Below are 19,388 nucleotides of genomic sequence, written 5' to 3' on the forward strand. Positions count from 1 at the left end.
TAGGTTTAATGTAACATAAGTCATAAATACCTAACCCATAGTATACGTATACCTATATATAATAAATGTCTAAATAACTGAGTACTGACAGTAGGGCCTTACTGACAGGTATACTGAATTAAATATCATAATATTATCATAGAATAATTCCACAGAATAATATTTAACTGTGATAATTCTGTGATATTATCAATTACCTATCACGGAAATGGATTATGGAAGGACCTTATCTTTTATGATTGTGAGTAGAAATTTAATATTGCTTAGAATTTAGATTCACAAAATTATATGTAATTCTCATTTATCAGTTCTAAATTTTAATAATTTTTATTATTTTAAAGGTATATAATATATGATAATTAATGTTTTAATCAATATGATTTTTTAAAAAAAAACATCAACATGTTCAAACGACAATTTAATAACCGAGTGTACTTTTTCCGCCAAATCCGTATCGGTTACACGATAGAAGCAACTTATTCGAATACAAGTTGTGCCGTTTCAAAATCTGTGGTAATTGATGGTAAATCTTACACTAGAGACGAGTGCACTAACGTCACACCAAAAATATTATCGTTTATCGGTATTAATAATCACAATCGTGTTGGCCACCCTCTCAACTTGTTCAAACAGCGTCTAGTCGATTTTTTCTACGATCATTTCAGAGGACGAACGGGTAATCCAATTTTTTCTATTTACGACAAGATTAGCCCTGTCGTGACGACTAATGAAAATTTTGACTCGTTGCTTGTGCCCAAAGATCATCCAAGTAGAAACAAAACCGATAGCTATTATTTGAATAAAACTCACATGCTTCGTGCACACTGTACTGCCCACCAATCTGAATTGATTAAAATGGGATTGGACAATTTTGTGATATTTGGCGATGTTTACAGAAGAGACGAAATTGACGCCACTCACTATCCTGTATTTCATCAAGCTGATGGTGTGCATATATTTACTCCAAATGAACTAGAATTAATTCATGGAAGTAATGTTAATATATTTGATACTGACAAAAATAATTCAAACAATGAAAAACAAGGGGTTTACTCAATAGAAGCCAATGATATTGTTACCAACCATTTAAAAAAGACATTGGTCGCAATGATTAAAAAAGTATTTGGTGAAGAAATTGAATACAGGTGGGTATCAGAGTATTTTCCTTTTACACATCCATCATTTGAATTAGAAATAAATTACAATGGTCAGTGGATTGAAGCTTTAGGATGTGGAGTTATTCGACATGAAATTTTAAAAAATGCAGGAGCTGGCAACCGAATTGGTTGGGCATTTGGTCTTGGATTAGAGCGTTTAGCAATGCCATTTTATTCTATACCAGACATACGTTTATTTTGGTCTAAAGATTCAGGATTTCTCAACCAGTTTCAAAATTTACCTAAAGATGGACGAATGAAATATAAACCAATCAGTATATACCCTCAATGCATAAATGATATTAGTTTTTGGTTACCTAAGGATAAACCTTTCTGTTCTAATGATTTTTATGAACTTGTTGGAAACTACGGTGGTCAGCTAATTGAACAAGTAAAATTAATAGACCAATTTACACATCCAAAAACTGGAAATGTAAGTCATTGTTATCGCATAGTTTATAGACATTTAGAAAAAACATTGAGTCAAGCAGAAGTGAATGAAGTACACAAACTGATTGAGATAAATGCTACACAAATTTTAGGCATAAAATTAAGATAGTATCTACATGATTTAATTTGTCAAGACTGATATTTTAGTTTGCTTATAACTTGAAATAGATGTATGAAAGACACTTTTTTTTTAATTGTACAAATTGTAAATTAAAATAAAAGTAAATCATAAATTTTAACATAATTAGAAAGTTGTATTTTTTATTATTAGTTTGATAATAAATATTGAATCATACATTGATTTGTGATTTTAAGAGGTAATTATTGGACATTTCATGTATAATTTTGATTAAATAAATATTTAATACAACACATTTAATATTATTGTATAATTAATATAATAATTTTCAATACCAAAAGAAAATACTTAATTTTTTGAAAACTAACATATTATATAATATTATGTACTTTACATTTGAGGTGTACACTATACTATTATATATTTTAAATTAGATATGTACATTATATATAAATAAATTAAAGTATACAAAATAATTATCATAAAATATTATCATGGTCATCCTGACTGAACAAGTTTCAACTTTTTTTTTACATCAATTAATTAAAAATAAACACAAATTAATTAATCGCTATTCGTGGAAAGATCAGTTTTTGTAAAACGTTTGTTTGTACATCCAATATACGGACATGATATTAACAGTTTATGCTGGAACATTTGATTGACTGATTCTTGATCATAGATATGAGTGCAAATTTTGTTGCGTACAGGTTTAGTGATTGGTTGTTTTGTAAATGGATCTAACTTCCCTATTATCAACTCTTCAGCAACTAATCCTTCTTCAGTAGGTATATTGTATTGTTCAATAGCTAATAAATGTTCATGATTTTTGAATGTTTTCACACCAGTATCATAAATTGTAGATAACACTCCTTGGGCCAATTCATTATATGTACTGAAAAAAAAATATAGTTATAGTTAACTTTAAATTTGATTTAATTATTATAATTACAAAAAAAAAAAAAATTAAATAATATTCATATAATGGAATTATACTTTAAAATTTTATCAATTTATACTAAGTACATCAATTTTAATATGGGTCTGTCTCATGAAAGAAGGTACCATTTTATGTATGTAGACTGAACTAAAAAAAGGTGCCAGGCTGAATGTGTTGAGTATATTATGCGCGAAGCATTGTGAGGATATGCATGAATATCTGGTTTTTATTAAAATGCAGTACATTTTCTTTGTGATACAAACTATAAATGAAGTAAATAAAATATACTAAGTAGTATGTATAACTCGGGCAAATATAAATTGACCCAAATCTACATAATTTTTAATAGAACATTAAAAAGTATATAATTATATAGTGGAAATGTTAATAATGCGATGTGTATTGTAAATAATAAATAACAAACTGTTAAAATGTCAAATGTGCTATTTTAAGATCAAAACAACTTAAGTACTTACATAAATTTCTTTAGAAAATAACATCTCACTCAAATACATTCATTTCAAATCTCTCAATAACAACTCTATAGTAACCAGATAAATAAGTTTGATACTTATTAGGTGACCCTAAATCTCATTAAAAATTAATAACTTTTGTTAATAATAGGTTCTATCATTGGACAGCATCCTTTCTGTTATTTTTTCTGATAAATTGAAACTGTCATTACTACTAATGTATTATTTTTATTTTTGTGTAAGTACTTAGATGCTTTTATAGATTTTTTTTAATATACTTTAGCATAGATTATAAATATTCAATTGAAAAAAGGGAATTACTTTTATTTTTAAATATTAACTAATTTCTATTTAACTTAATAAGTTCAAAAAAATAATTGTTAATATAATTGAGTAACTATTAACTTTCTAATCTTAGTCATATTTATCATATATTGGGTATTTTAACAAACATAATATGCAAACTTATTAAACTTATATTCCAGCCACTTTTTTTAGCATACATTTTATATTTTTAACATTTTCTTAAACAACCAAACATTTTTCAAAAATATTGTTAGAATAAATTTTTCTTTAAGAATAACTGCATATTATACTTACTTTTTAAATTCCTCGACATTTTCAATTTTCAAGTTTTTGTCAATATGTTTTTCTAATGTATTTTTGTTACAACGAATTACTGATTCTACACCTCTATCAAATTTACAAGTTTTTTCTATAAACTTAATATGATTTTTTAAATGTTCTTTGTTTTCTAAATCGTCCGTTGAACTTAAACATTCATTGAAAGCCACTTGAGTATGTATAATTCTTTTAAAAAGTTTTTCAGACTGTTGTCGAAGTCGTGCAATGACTTGACTCACTTCATCATGTTCATTTCTTCCTTCATCAATAGTAAAATCCATTTCCAATTCTATTATATAAAAATACAAGATTAGTAGATAAGTACCTATATTAATTATAACTATACAAGACAACTTTAATTTCAAATATTTATACCTGAAGCACGTTTCACTTTGCGAATATTATCCATTAATAAACTAACAGATTTTGCATTATCCTCTAAATGTTTATTGGGTCTAACTGAAGGTATATTATCCAAAATATCTGAAAGGTCTGTGTCCTCAATATGAGCACAGGGTAAGACAATTTCTTTGTGATATGTTATTTTATTACGTGCTGTAAGTTTAACTTCTAGTTTACTATACACATCTAAGTCGTCGTAGTTGAGATTTCTTCTATTTCCATCTTCTGCTTCATTTGATGCCATTTTCACAATGATACTATTGTAAATTAATAGATAATAAAAATCCTATACACACAAAATAATAATTATTTAATTACACAAATATTAAATGTAAATTAATGAACTTTTATTAACCTATATTTATAAAATACAACAATAAAATGTAAAAACATATTATACTTAGCAAACTGCATAGAATATAACATAATTAATAATTATTATAATTTATAATATACTTACATAAATACAGCCAACCAATAAAACCAATGGTTTGTAACTAAAATATATGTACAGCAATTAAACACACGGATATTGGATAATAAAATATTTGTGCATTGACAATATACTTCAACCTTCGTGGATAAATTAGACGATATAATAAAACATAGAAATTTAGAATTACAGTATACACTCTGCACTCTGCAGACCGCGACAATAGATTATCTATAATCGTGCTACTAACCCATAGATAATATACGGTTTTTATACTATCTAAGTACAACTGAGTACAGACCACGGACTAAGATTATAATCATAGTTCGTGGTACAGAATTAAGGTACAGACCATGAATTATGTCTATTTATTTTATTTTGGCGCGAAATGAGGACGTTGTAGATAGTACTATCGCAGACTAAATGAAATCGTCAAAGAGGATTACGTCGGATACCACTACCACAAAACAATATACAATATATTACCATTCTGCACATGAAATAAAACCATAAATGAGTCCGGCCCCGTAATTGGTCTATACATTTGGAGCGAAAGTTTAAATTATTACAGACTTATTATTAACTTAAATGGTATAAGTCATAAGACAAGTACTCGTAATATGATAAGATTGATAACACACAGTTTGATATTTAATTATATTCAATAGTAATGTTACAATTTAACTTTATAATTCACATTAGCATATTCAATTCGGTCAATACGAATAAAAATGAGTACCGTTATTTAAAGTTTACTTTGTCAACTATTTCGAGATTTGTATAAAAAGTAATACCATACCAAATTACCAAGTAATGACTTGAATGGTTATTATTTAGATTATTATTATTATTATTATTATTATTAATAATAATAATTAAATGATTAAACTATAGGTGTACATAATTAATAAGTAAATATCATCAACTACCAACTAAAGACGATTATGGAAATAAACAAGATTATATCTCATTTCAAAAATTTCAAAAGTAAATTATACCTATTATATTTAAATATTTAATAATAATTGAAAATGTAATAACTTTGTATAGCGTATCGCATAAATATAATTAAATTATAATAGGTTAGGTTTCACAATTGTGGAATTTCGATTGAACCATTCTCGTAACACAGAGGTTCCAAATTAAAAGTGTCCCAGCTGGCCTCAAAATCTATTAAACAGTCCTGATTTTGTGTTATATTACTTATAGTATAATTTATATGTAATAATTATAATATTTATATTTGAATATAAGTAATGGAATATTTTAATTAATATTTCACATTTTCACAAAATAAATACAAATTAGGTATGTTAAAAAATAAAACCAATTTAGTAAAAAACTGAATTATATTAACATATTTAACAATGTATATTATTTTTATTATGTTTCTGTTATTACCAGGCGTGTAGCCAGGGGGAGTGTTACAAGTGTAGTACACCCTAGCTCCTCTTAGCCGTGGTATACTCATAGATTAAAATTTGTTTTTTATTAATAATAATAATAATAATAATATTTAAATTTTTTCTCATAAAGCATTATCTATTCACTTGTAATGCGATTGTACAATAAAGTATATACGTAAAATTATTAATTTTGTGTGTATAATTTTGTCAATTAATTTTGAACAACATCCCTCCCCCCCCTTGAAATTCCTAGCTAGTTATTACTAGCTCTGGATAAATACATATCCTCTTGAATTTAAAACCCTAAAATCCTAAATACACCACACATCAGGGTCAATCTGATGAAAAAGTAAGTCTATCTATTATTAATATTCATAAGCAAATATATAGCAATAGCAGAATATTAGGAGTATAATTTTTTTTAAATTTAAATATACCTATATAATATGAGATCAGTATGTTCTATATATTATAATAGGTGTATAGTGTGTACTTAGGTGGTAGGTCCTATATAACATAGTATATATTTTATAACAACTCTACAAATATATATACTTGTAAGTATAGGTATTAAAAAAAAAAACTAAAATATAGTAGAGCCAAATAGGTTTAATCAATGGCACTGCTTGTACTTAAAATCTAATGATTAGTGAATGTTGTTAATGATGGTCATAGGGTTAACGCACTTGTTCATGTTTTATTATAACTTATATAAGTATGATATACCTACACAGTACACGGCTATGCCTAACTATAGTACCTATAATATTTGTTTGACCAAAGTATTGGGCAGTTAGATGTATACAGTATACAAATAAGTAAATCGCGTCAAACGGTCAAACGGAAGTTGGCAAATATTTATACGTATTTATGTGTCTGTATAGTAACTATGTAGGTACATATTATATAAACCAGCTTTATACCTTCCATCGGTCGTTGATAATTTATGATGCGTACGTTATAAGTTATAACTTATAACCATTGTTCGAACGGTGTGCGGATAAAATATTTTGACAGTGGCCCGTGCCCGCGTACCGCTTCAGACTATCATCATCCGGTTTTTTGGCTTCTGCCACCCGTATATAATATGTAATTCTATGGTACGTGATATTTATAGTAATAATACTATTAATTTTTTGAACCTATATTGAACGTGCTTAGCTGCATCCTATATCTTTTTCTTGTATAAACGTGTATAGTTGTATTACTTGTATTATATAATATATTATATATTTTACCACAGTAGTCTGTTAATAAACACATAATTTCCGTTTTAAAAAAAATTGCAGAACAATATAATAGCCAATAGGTTTAAGTAATGTGTACAGTAAATTATAAAATTTATTATAATTTTTTTTTTATAATTTGGATATATTTGATAGGTTGTTATATTAGCACTTATTGGAACCCAATAAATGCTTTATGCCTCCCCCTTTATATTCATCATAAAAAAATGTAGGTAACTAATATATATAAATATTTAATAATAATATTGTGTGGTAAATATTGTGAGCTGTGGCTTAATTTAGAGCAACATATAGTACTACAGAATAAATTAGTAGTACGGCGAACTGATTTTTTTTTACCGAAAAATGACGTGTACAAATAGTAATTTGTATGATTAAATAATAGGTATTTAAAATATAAAAACAATTGGTTAACTAAACTGTAGTACTGTACATTATGTATGATTATTGATTAGTTAATTCTTCATTGAGTAAATCACTGTAATAGTGTAATGTATGTGTTAAATTTAAATTCAATGATAAATAATTGAATTTGATAAACAATTCTGAGTGTAGGCGGTTTGTCAGCCTACATTACTAAGTATATTTTTTATGTATTTATTTTGTAACTATAGTAAATAGTAATTTGTTTAATTATAAGTAATACAGCTGGTTATATTATTTTTTGCAGACAACATAGAATTTATTTTATTATTGATTATTATAATAGGTAAAGGTAATATTATATTTTTTATATTATATATGATTGTTATTAACCTTAGGACTTAATCACATAGATCAATATATAAATTTGTTGTAGAACGGTGTAAATATATAGGTTCGTGGTATAACTAATTATTCATAAGTAGGCAATACCTAAAATGCTTAAAGTATTATAATTAATCTACGTAGAAAAAATAGTAAAAAAAAAATATATATTTATAATATTATAAAATATTATAAGGTTTCAAGTACCCATGAGGTCATGAATAATTTTATATTATATTAACCATTGTTTGTTTTTTAATAGTTTAGTTTTAATAATAATACAAAAAACAATAATAATAACTATCATGAAAAAACACACATTAGGCATTTAAAATATTAAAACTAAATAATTTCTGGTATATTTGTATTATAAATATTTTATTGTTACAATAATAATAATAATATAATAAAAAACTTAAGACATTACGATGGTTGGTCATCGAAGAAAGAAAATGTTTTTTAAGACCATAAACGACACTGTATGCATACGAAACGATTGGTAACGGAAACGGGTGCCATTATAGAATGTTGGGCGACAGAGTTGAATTTTAAAATTAACGCTTTATATAAACGTTCCTTTACAGTAGTGTATAAAATTACCTATACTAATGTTTAGATATCTGTGACAGCGCTCAGTTGTGTTTGGTGAATGGTTGTGTGTATGTGGTCTTATACCATATTATTGTGTTTGCAGTGAATATTATATAAATATAAAATAGTTTCATTCATTTTCAAATTTTAATATCATAATTTTAAAGAACTAACATTTTACAGAGGTGCCGGAAAAAAAGTGTTTAAAAGACTATTTTCGCGGGTCGGGAGAGGCAAGATGAGGCAAAGCTGTATATAGAATTGCAGTATTATGCAAACTTGATATACATAACAGCTCTGAATCATCGGGCCACTTCTATCCGTGACATATAACATCAAAATAATTTATAAATGGATAAATATTTTATTAAAAAAATTAAATCATAAATTATATATATTACATAGCGAATTTGTATTTTGTAGTGAGTAGGTATTATACAGTATAATATGTATGTATATATTTATTAATTTATAAATAATTGTATAATATCATAGAAGATAATAGGTATATATAGGTATTTAACACATATTTTGTACCAATAAGCTATATAATATAGGTATTCTCGATTTCTATTCAATGTCATAACATTTAACAAATTACCATCTTTTATTATATTCAATTAGGTGTATTAAATCAAGTAATTTGTAATGTATAATGAAAATAAATAATAAATAATAATAGCCAAGAACAATTAGAAAAGAACATTAAGATTAATTTAGTTTTATATGTTATATCAATAATTAATTTATGAGAAATTTAATGATGTATATTTTTTTTTCAAGAAATTGTACTGTATTGTTCTCAATAATATTTGTGGAAAGTGGAAATAAACCAAAACTATTGGGGTTCAGCCAAATTATTTAAAAAATATAAAATACACAAAAAATCCAGAAGGAACAGTCAAAAACGGTAACCCGCTACAAGATTGGTATATATGTATGTATATTTAAGATTTAATAAAAATATTAACTTACAAAACTTATTTTTATCTAAATTTTTCAAAATCAATAAAGCAATAAAGAAGATTAATTTTCTTATTAGGTAAAAATAAGCTTAATGTTAATGCGGGTTTTAATTGTTATGCAATAATAATAAAATTTACAAGGGTAGCGGGTGATAAATAGATGACACGGGATTTCGAAATACTGATATAGTTAATAACTTAATATATTCGTAATATTTAGGATATTTGACGCTCGGGGCTAATATAAATGTAGCACCCTTATACATAGTATTAGCTACGGAGGTCAGTATTTTAAATTTTTCATGAGCACCCGTATACCAACAGCGCCCAGGCCGCCCAAATCAAAGATACCCACTTGTCCTTCCTAGATCCGACACTGAATATATTATACAGTATACTACAGTACTTATAAATGCTCATATAATAGCTATACTGCTATAAAATAGGTATAGTATAAGATAATCTGCTATATGTGATTCGTGATTGATTTCGATAACATGTAATTATTAGGTATATGGTATATACTTATATTTAAAAATAATAATAAATTATATCATTAAGTGATGCATTGTTCCGTTATTGGTATAGTCGTATTATACTATTATAGTATACTCAATACAATTAATACGATATTAAATTTATATTTAATTATTATATTGTAATAATATATTAATATAGATATCAAGCAAGCTATGCAGTATGCGTATGTCAAATATGAGCACAAAATATAAGAAATCGTGATAAATTAATTAAATGTCATCTATGTAATATGTATACAGCCTATATTAGGACTAGATTTAGTAGGGGGCTGATTGAGTTACACAAATTTGTTTGTAATTATTTAACTAAAAGTACAAAAAAATATATTTAATTTAAATTTATATACATGTCATATAGTCACATATTAAAACTATATTATATGATGATGAAACTTTGATTTTCTATTTAGAATTACATTACCGTCAAATAAATAGATACTAGGAATTTTATAGGTAACTTAACCTAACCTATACATTTTAATTGTTTTTAGAAAGGTGTGTATCACAGGGGCGTTATTTGGGGGGGGGTATAGTGATCACTGATCAGGGTGTGTAGTTGCACCCTTTACTTTTAAAATAGTTCCAATTGGCCTGAACCTTAATGAAATAATGCATAATTATTAACATGATTACAATTTAATTGTATTTTAAATATTTTAATTTTTATATTGATATTTATTAATATTGGTATACTCTATATTGGTAAATCATGATTACAACTTTAAATTACATTGGTTATAAAAAAATATTGTACTATAACATTTTATTGTATTTTAGTTTTTAAATTGATTTTTACTATTTATGTTTATGCCTTGATTTGGTTCATGATGTATGGAAATAATTGGAAGTTCGAAGCAGAACATATGTGGGTGTTTTACATATACCATATACGTAGTATACTTATTTTTAAAATTTTATTTTTTTTTTTTTTTGAAATTTCAAAATTGCTTGCACACCCGAAAAAGGCATATAAATTTATGAATTCTAAAAAGAAATGTAAAACTATGTACTTATTATAAATTAATAAATGTATAAAAATATATTATTTTTTCTTAGCTGTTATCGTAGTTGCATATTATAATTATTAATTTATAACATTTCATAATTAGAATACTTAGAATATTTGTGTAATTTAAAACATATGTCATCAAATTATTTAATATACTATATGCATAATAAAAACAAGAAATATGTAAGTATAAATTTAAAAAGTTTACAGCGTGATTCTTTTATCATGAAACACTCATTATTTCAAAAAGTATTCATGTTTTTTAAAACAATTTTTTTACATAGTTTCAATTGAAATACAATTCAAGTTGTTAAAAAATCAAAATTTTTATTAAAAAATTATATTTTTAAATATTTTTTATCCTTATATATATATTTTTTTTAAGTTTTTTACTCTTTTGAATGACATCATAGAGTGTTACTTTCATATTCTAAAGCAGAATATTTTTCTGAGCATTTTGATACATAAAAATATAATATATGTATTTAAAGTTTAGACAAGCAGAGTAGTAGACAAACGTTTTGCGAGATAACCCCGTGTCCCCGTAATTTTTTTAGAAAAATCGAAAATTTCAATGGTCTATAAATAGCTTTTACAATGATTTGTTTTTGAGTTAGAGCAAAATCAGAAAAACGATTTTGTCGACAAGTGAAAAGTAAATAATATATATATTATTATTAATAATTTATAAATTATATTATTAAGTATATATAACCGTTTTTCCGTCACTTTTTCAGGGTTTTTCCTGACGCTTTTGAAAACTACTGGACATTTTTTACTTATGACCCCCCCCCCCAAATTACCAACTAGATTCATTCACCTTTTCAGAGAGGGGCTGAAGTAAAAAATCAAAGCACTATTACAACACTAAAACGTGATGAAAAAAAACCACATCATTATTATAAAATCAAAACATTCGTTTGGAATATAAAAGTCCAATGAAATAGAAGTATAAGACTGTAAGAATAAATGTCTGGTAAACAAATCCAATATTTATTTTTATAATTACATAAAACGCAGGTGATATTATTTTTTAAATTAACACATGTACAAATTAAAGTTTAACATGTACTTTTTTAATGAAATACCCATGTGGCATGTATACATATAATTAATAATAATCATAATATAATCAAAAGGTCTATAAAATCTACAATTTTCTGTGAATATATTTTATTAACTAAAAATAATTTACAGTTTAGCATATTTATATTTTATGTATTTATACAATTATACCTTACCTATGTCCTAGGTATATATTATCTACAAAATACTGATATTACCACTATAATAATAGTACCCATAGGTACATTGGCATACAGCATATTATAGTTATAATTTATAATAAAATAATGAAATAAATTTATTTCAGTGGCGGTGGGGGGGTATGAGAAATATCAAAAATACCATACGATTTTTACTGTGTATAGGTATGAGGTTGACTTCGTGATTAACACGAATATACAATTTTTTCATTCATAAGGTTAAAAAAAAAACATATTTCTGATTCAAATATTCAATACAGATTGTAATTACTAAATTAAAAATAAAAATCACAATACCTTCATATATATAATATATATATTATATTATACTATATTACTGTACAGGTACCTACTTAATAAAATTATCTACAAAAAAAAATAATGGAAGTGGTAGAATTTTTGACAGTCTTTTTTATTTTAGGCTTTGATTCCGGGATCTTATGTACACATACTACATAAGTACACTTTTTTAAGGTGTATAATTTACCGTATTCAAAAAACAATGATTTACATAAAACTATATAATATATTAATATATATAAGATACAAAATGTATCTATATTTTACGCCAGTAAAAAAAAAAAAAAAAAATAAATGTCTTAAACTGTGCGAAACACTTACAACATAATTTGGCCACACTGTATATTCATTAAAATTCTTCTACGCTTGGTGCATCTTCCTTTTATCATAACAAAACGAAACAGTCGATCAGATTATCCTAGTATCACACATAGCTGTAACTCACTCAGTATAAGTCATTAAGTCACGATTATACAAGTACTGAACTACTGAAGTAAAAGTACAACATAATATTTATTAGTTATTAATTACCTTTTTATCAATTTCTATTTATTTACAAATCGTTAGTAAATACTAAATTAATATTATTCATTCCAATTTCTCTACCATTGTAAAGTAAATTAACTTAATGTTCCGTTCAAGATCATAATAATATCCATTGAATGATTGAATATTTGAATCGTATGTGTTTTAATATATTTAAACTACTTGATTGGTTTGGATTTATTTACACATTTGGTCAATTAAAATGAATCAACAATTACTGTTTTAACTTCTATTACGAAGTTCATTATCAATAATCTAGTAAGTAAAACAATTTTGCATTTTAATTTTGAAGAAATTATTATTGTATACAATATATACCTTAATATAGTGTATACTGTACAACTATACTTAATTCCATATAATATTTACTAAGAAGACACTACATCAATATGTGTTGTATTCATTCAACAAATGCACTACAGTGGATTTGTGTTCTGCAGAACCAATGTTTTGTTGTTACTTTTTAGCCTTAATATTTACCTAATATCCAAATTTAAGGTAAAATTATATATGCTATCCATTGACATAATATATAAAATATATATATTATATTTATTATATTTATAATATGTCTATAATACCTAATACTATCTTCATATGATGGTTTTCTTTACAATATTTCAATTTTTAAATGAGATAATAGTGAAATATTTTAGTATGAAAATGTTCATAATTCGCTTAAAAATTAAAATATTTTTAAAAAGCGAATGCAAAAACAGATAATAATCTAACTTTAAATTTTAAAGTAGATCTATTCACTTAAATTTTTAAGCTAACCAAATAACATTGTGCTGAACACAAATTTACTTTGTAATACGTTTGTAAGAAAGACTTGTAGGTGTGGTATCCTCTTAATATATCAATAGTTAGTAGTTTTGTTGAATTCTACTTAGCCTTATAATATGTATTATAATTATTACATTTTTTTTATATTGAATGTAATATGATATTTTAATACAAAATATTATACTATAATTAATTGTACATACTTAGTAATTTATTTGTTTTTATTTCTTATTTAACATTTTTAAGTAGATTATGGTTGATTTTTTATAATTAATTTGGCGTAGTCTATGAATTATAATTTTATTTGGATTATCGCTACCTGTTACTTATTTTAAAAGCTAGTTAGGGAACCTTAAAGATCTGGTAGTGGCAGTCATTATCTTGGTCATTCATCTTAATTTAGGATAATGTATTACTTTTTTTTATGCATTAAACCCATCATTGAACTATTATGTTATAGTAATAAATCATAAATTTTGTTTTTCTAAACAGAGCTCAAGTTAATATTCGGACTGTATTTATTTGTATTCATTATACCTAAATGTTAGATATTTTATACACAAATAAACTTCTAATAGCTTCCCCATTAATTTTTTTTATATATTTATGCATGTATATGTTTTAAATTAATTTATTATACATTATTCTAATTCTAAACAATATATTTAAAATTTAATGTGTGTTATTATTATTTTTGTTATTCATTTATTATTCATTTTGACAAAAATAATAAATTATATTTGTTTACAGGATTGCATCATTTAAATTATATATTTTTCAAGAAAAAACAGATCATTTTATTAAAATGTCTCTTTACACAGGTAAGATTATTTTGTAAATCAAGTATGGATTGTAAATTATAATTTATGAAATATAAATGTATACATTTAATATAAACCTTTTTAAAATAGTGTTTATTTACCTTCAGCATATTCTTAATGTACTTTATTTATTTTTATTTTACAGATATGTCTGCAGCATTGTCTATTTTGACCGAAATAAAATCTTTGGTCAATGAATCAGGTGATGATAAATTAAAAGCAAATACCAATAATGATCTTCAACTCCTTATCTCAGTTTTTCAAAACCCAATTATAAAAACGATTGCATCTGTTCAGGTAAAATATTAATCTCAAATGTTTAATTAATTTATTTATCTTTATAAAAATGTATTTTTAAAGGATTCTGTATCTGAATTGAGTTGTCAACTTCAAGAACATCCATCATTGTTACCAGTTGATTTTGATATATCACCTGTTACTGGTCAATTAGTATTGAGTTTGCCAACTGAGTCTACTCCTTACCATAGTGTACCAGAAGATTTAGATTCTGATCAAAGAGTTCCTAAACTTTCAAATAGTTCATCTGCAGACAGTTCTTCTCCTTCATCAAAGGTGTATATTTTTTAAACATTTGTTATTATTATTTATACTTTTATAAGTACAATTTATTTATAATAATAATAATGTCAAGGCATTGATTAAATATACCAGCAGTTCCCAAACTTTTTTAGTTCGTGCCACCCTAAAAATTAAAAAAAATGATTGCGCCTCCCATAAAAAATTAAATTACAAGTTTATAGTATTTAAATATACAAACATTTTTATTTTTATGACAATATAAGTTAACAGTAAATATTTACCACGCGGCTCTGGGTGGCGAGCCTCACAGTTTGGGAACCGTTAAAATATACAATGCATACAGGGTGATTCTTTTATCAAACAACATTCGTTATTTAAAATATGAAAATTTACATAATTTCCAGTTTAAATAATATAAAAATATTTTTAAATAATTTTTATTATAATTTTATAAGTTTTTACTTTTTTTAATTACAACATTAGTTATTAATTTTATATTCCAAAGCTTTCCATGTTTTTGGAGTATTTTGATACAAAAAAAACAAATTTTGGGCGAGTAATTTATGACTGAGTTATATGTATCTATAATTTAAGTGAATGAAGTGACAAGGTATAAGGATACCCCACAAAATATTTATCTACTTTCTTAAACTTTAATTAAATACTTATAAAACAATAACTACTTGTCCGAATTTTGATTTTTATGTGTCAAAATACTCTGAATAATTTGAAAAGCTTAATTTACCAGTACATTATTTGTAAAATTAGATAAGTCTTTAAAATTTTCTTTTTTTACCTATAAACTAATTAGTTTAAAAAAGATTATTAATAATCAAAAATAAATATATAGGTAATATTATATAGTAAGTCCATTAAATAATTTCTTATAATTATAAGTTTGAACACAAGAAAGAAGTATTTTTTTAATCAAACTTTGGGTAGATGTAAAGATATGGTGGAAAAACTTACTTTATATAGTTAAAAATCAGTCCTTATAACCAATTTATGCACATTTACACTTCTTAACAGCATATATGTTGTAGACTGATGTCCAATTAGTATGTTTCTTAATTTGAAATAGTAAACAATAGATTTTACAAATTTTATTTTATTTGGTTTTGAATAACTATTAATACATTTTTTTTTTACATAACTTTTATTTTCATGATATAATTAAAATGTTCATAGTTTTTATTTTCTATTTTAGGATAGTAAATCCTTAATAAAAGATATATCGCCTACTTTACTACCAATCACAACACCATCTTATGCAGTTGAGTTTCAAAAAGCAGTAGAAGAAGCATCTAGAGGACGTAAAATACATAATGTTCAAGTATGTTTAACATTAACAAATATTCACTAAGTTATAATTTAAACACAATTATTTTTTAGTGCATATGTTAAAGTCAAGTAGGAATATCATCCCCTGAGATTTGATTTCCTTATTGTATTTTAACACTATTTATTATTTTTCAATTTTATTCTGGCAAAATTATTGTAAAAATTTAATAAATTAAAAAAAAATTTTTCCCAAGTTTTACCAAATAATTAAAAACCTTGTATATTTTACTGTCTGAAAAATGGTTCATCGTTTATTTCAACAATTAATATTTTAATTATATGTGGTAAATATGGTAATTGATTTATTGTAAAACACTTATTATTAATTACTTAAATATTTAAAGTTTTGAAAATATTATTTTTATATATTGACAAATTAAAAACATTTAAAAAAAAAAATTATATTTTATCATTATTATTATTTTTTTGATGTCAATATTTATTTATGATTCATATTATAAAGCTGAATATTTAATGGAATTTTTCAATACTCAGTGGTGTATATAGGGGGCAGTAGTTCAACCTCCCCCTTAAATGTATGGTTGGTGTGGGCATTGATTTTGATTGTGTAATTAATTGGAATTTAAGAATGGAAATTTGTTTTAACCTCCCTCCCTGAAATTAATTTCTATATACACCACTGTCAATACTTGATTTAAAATATGGTATACCCCTGTGCCACTCTCCCAATCTAAACTTTAAATACTTATAAGGTATAATTAATTAACTACTCTAATTACTCAATTATTTATAAATTGTGTTGAAAATTAATTGACATTTTATAATTTTAATCAATCAAAAGGAGAATCCATAAATTAATTAAAATATAAGTAATCAAATAATAATGTTTATAAAATATAAAAATGAATCAATACATTTTAAGTTATACTCGGAATCTAAAAGAATATTTTCATTAAAAAATTATAAATTTAATTGTTTGTATTTGTTACTATACATAACTACAGTGTACTCTTGATTATCCGGGAGCAGACTATCCGTTGTCTTTCGCGGAATAATTTACCATATCTGTATACAAAAAAAAAAATATATATCTTAACATTTATATATAATTATCGGTTTAATTGAGTTGTGATAGTCAATTACTTGATAACGATGTAAAATACAATACACTTGTTTAATACATATTAATACTTTTTGGTAATTGTTAATACATTTAATTTTTAATTTTAATTTTTCGGATTATTCGCGAAATTTGCTTATCTGTGGATTCCCTGCCACCCTATTCCACGGATAATCGAGAGTACACTGTATTAATTATTTTACATGTTTAAACATAATAATGTATTATAGATATATAGGTACATTATAATAATTACATTTTTCAGCTCTATAAGCCAGAAGGTTGCAGTTTGGGTTTTAGTGTAGTTGGCTTAAGAAGCGAAGAAAAGGGAGAACTTGGAATATTTGTCCAAGAAATTCAACAAAATGGGATTGCTGCACGGTAAGTTTTTTTTATTTTTAATAAACAATAACTGCAATTCATTTTAGTATAAACCATAGGTTGTGTTAATTGGATACTGATTGATAGCTTTTGATTTCAACTGACTTAAATATAATAAATATACTTTACTCATAGAGATATATTGTTTAAGGTGAATGTACCTTTGACTTATTGACTGGTTACTAAATCATTCAATAGCAGTGGTGCAGAAATTTTTAAAAGGTGGTCAGGCAATTTCAGAACTTTGTGAACTCAACACCCATTGATATAAAAAAAAATATTCAATTTGGGGGGAGGGGTGTAAAAATATACATTTGCTCATAATAAAGTTATGATGTTAATATAATGTGGCCTACCGGCCTGACTTTAACAAGGATTTCGGCGCCACTGTTCAACAGTGTCTGTTAAATTCTTTATTATTCAAAAATAATTTAAAATGTGTTCTTTGTTGAGTACTGTAGTAATTCTTAGTATAAAATATGTTCTATAATTCTATGTTTAAAGTTAATAAGAATGTAAAAAATAATAATTTTAAAGATATTTTTACAAAAAAAAGTGTTGGAATAATCTAATTTGTAATAAAAATATTGTATTAAAAAAAAAAATTTTAGCCATATTTCACTAAAATGAGTTAGAACTTTTTTAACAAGTTAAAATGCACATTTAATATTATTAACTTTCCTTCTATAACTTGTATTTTTTAAATAATGTCTATTATTGAACTAAATATTTTGGGTAATAACAATTTTACGGTTTTTTTTGCATATCCTCACGTGACAAAAAGTAAGCTTGGTAAACAATGTGTGGAAATGATTAAGAGATTGAGGATTTTTTTCCAAATAATAAATAAAATAAATATGTTTGTTAATCTTGTATTAAATATCTACCAACATTTTATTTAATACAATGCTCCAATAATTGCTCCATTTAAGCTTAACTTAATAATTATTTATACTATAATATTAATCATCTAATTATTATTGTATTCAATTATTTAGAACATATATTTGATAAATTATAGTAATTTATTGAATACTATTTTACAACATTCTAAATAAATAAAAATATCTAAGGTGACATTGGTTATAGGCTTATATCTTGTTTTTCTTGTTATTATTACTTAGGAAAAATGCCAAATGTTTGTTTATGAATTATGAGTTGTATAAGCCAGAATTTTAATATTATTTTTTTTTTAACAATCAATAATCAGTATAATTTCGTGTATTGTTTTATTTATATTTTCTATTCATGATTGAAATCAATTT

General features: G+C 24.6%; 3 protein-coding genes across 7 annotated transcripts in view; 2 read left to right on the forward strand and 1 right to left on the reverse strand.

Moving 5' to 3' along the window:
• The first annotated feature begins 235 nt into the window (after positions 1 to 235).
• On the forward strand, positions 236 to 1,851 carry LOC132928863 (phenylalanine--tRNA ligase, mitochondrial). Its single transcript, XM_060993792.1, has one exon. It carries the CDS (start codon positions 403 to 405, stop codon positions 1,714 to 1,716), a length of 1,314 nt encoding a protein of 437 aa, XP_060849775.1. The 5' UTR covers positions 236 to 402; the 3' UTR covers positions 1,717 to 1,851.
• A 239-nt stretch (positions 1,852 to 2,090) lies between these two features.
• LOC132928864 (uncharacterized) lies at positions 2,091 to 5,049 on the reverse strand. Its single transcript, XM_060993793.1, has 4 exons — positions 4,586 to 5,049; positions 4,099 to 4,411; positions 3,700 to 4,012; positions 2,091 to 2,581 (listed from the first exon to the last, which is right to left on the reverse strand). The coding sequence occupies exons 2-4, from the start codon at positions 4,367 to 4,369 to the stop codon at positions 2,251 to 2,253; spliced, it is 915 nt and encodes a 304-aa protein (XP_060849776.1). The 5' UTR covers positions 4,370 to 4,411; positions 4,586 to 5,049; the 3' UTR covers positions 2,091 to 2,250.
• A 7,986-nt stretch (positions 5,050 to 13,035) lies between these two features.
• LOC132928551 (multiple PDZ domain protein-like) overlaps positions 13,036 to 19,388 on the forward strand; it is a 65,162-nt gene continuing 58,809 nt past the window's right edge. For 3 of the 5 annotated variants that reach the window (XM_060993316.1, XM_060993317.1, XM_060993319.1), the window contains exons 1-6: positions 13,038 to 13,431; positions 14,710 to 14,780; positions 14,926 to 15,077; positions 15,141 to 15,353; positions 16,528 to 16,653; positions 18,008 to 18,123. In XM_060993316.1, coding sequence (XP_060849299.1) covers positions 14,765 to 14,780; positions 14,926 to 15,077; positions 15,141 to 15,353; positions 16,528 to 16,653; positions 18,008 to 18,123 — 623 coding nt within the window. In that variant the 5' untranslated portion in view covers positions 13,038 to 13,431; positions 14,710 to 14,764. Of the gene's footprint in view, positions 13,432 to 14,709; positions 14,781 to 14,925; positions 15,078 to 15,140; positions 15,354 to 16,527; positions 16,654 to 18,007; positions 18,124 to 19,388 lie in introns of all 5 variants that reach the window. The other 2 variants (XR_009662040.1, XM_060993318.1) reach the window with 2 other exon arrangements.

The sequence above is a fragment of the Rhopalosiphum padi genome, chromosome 4, assembly GCF_020882245.1.
Source record: "Rhopalosiphum padi isolate XX-2018 chromosome 4, ASM2088224v1, whole genome shotgun sequence".
Taxonomy (NCBI): Eukaryota; Metazoa; Arthropoda; class Insecta; order Hemiptera; family Aphididae; genus Rhopalosiphum; species Rhopalosiphum padi.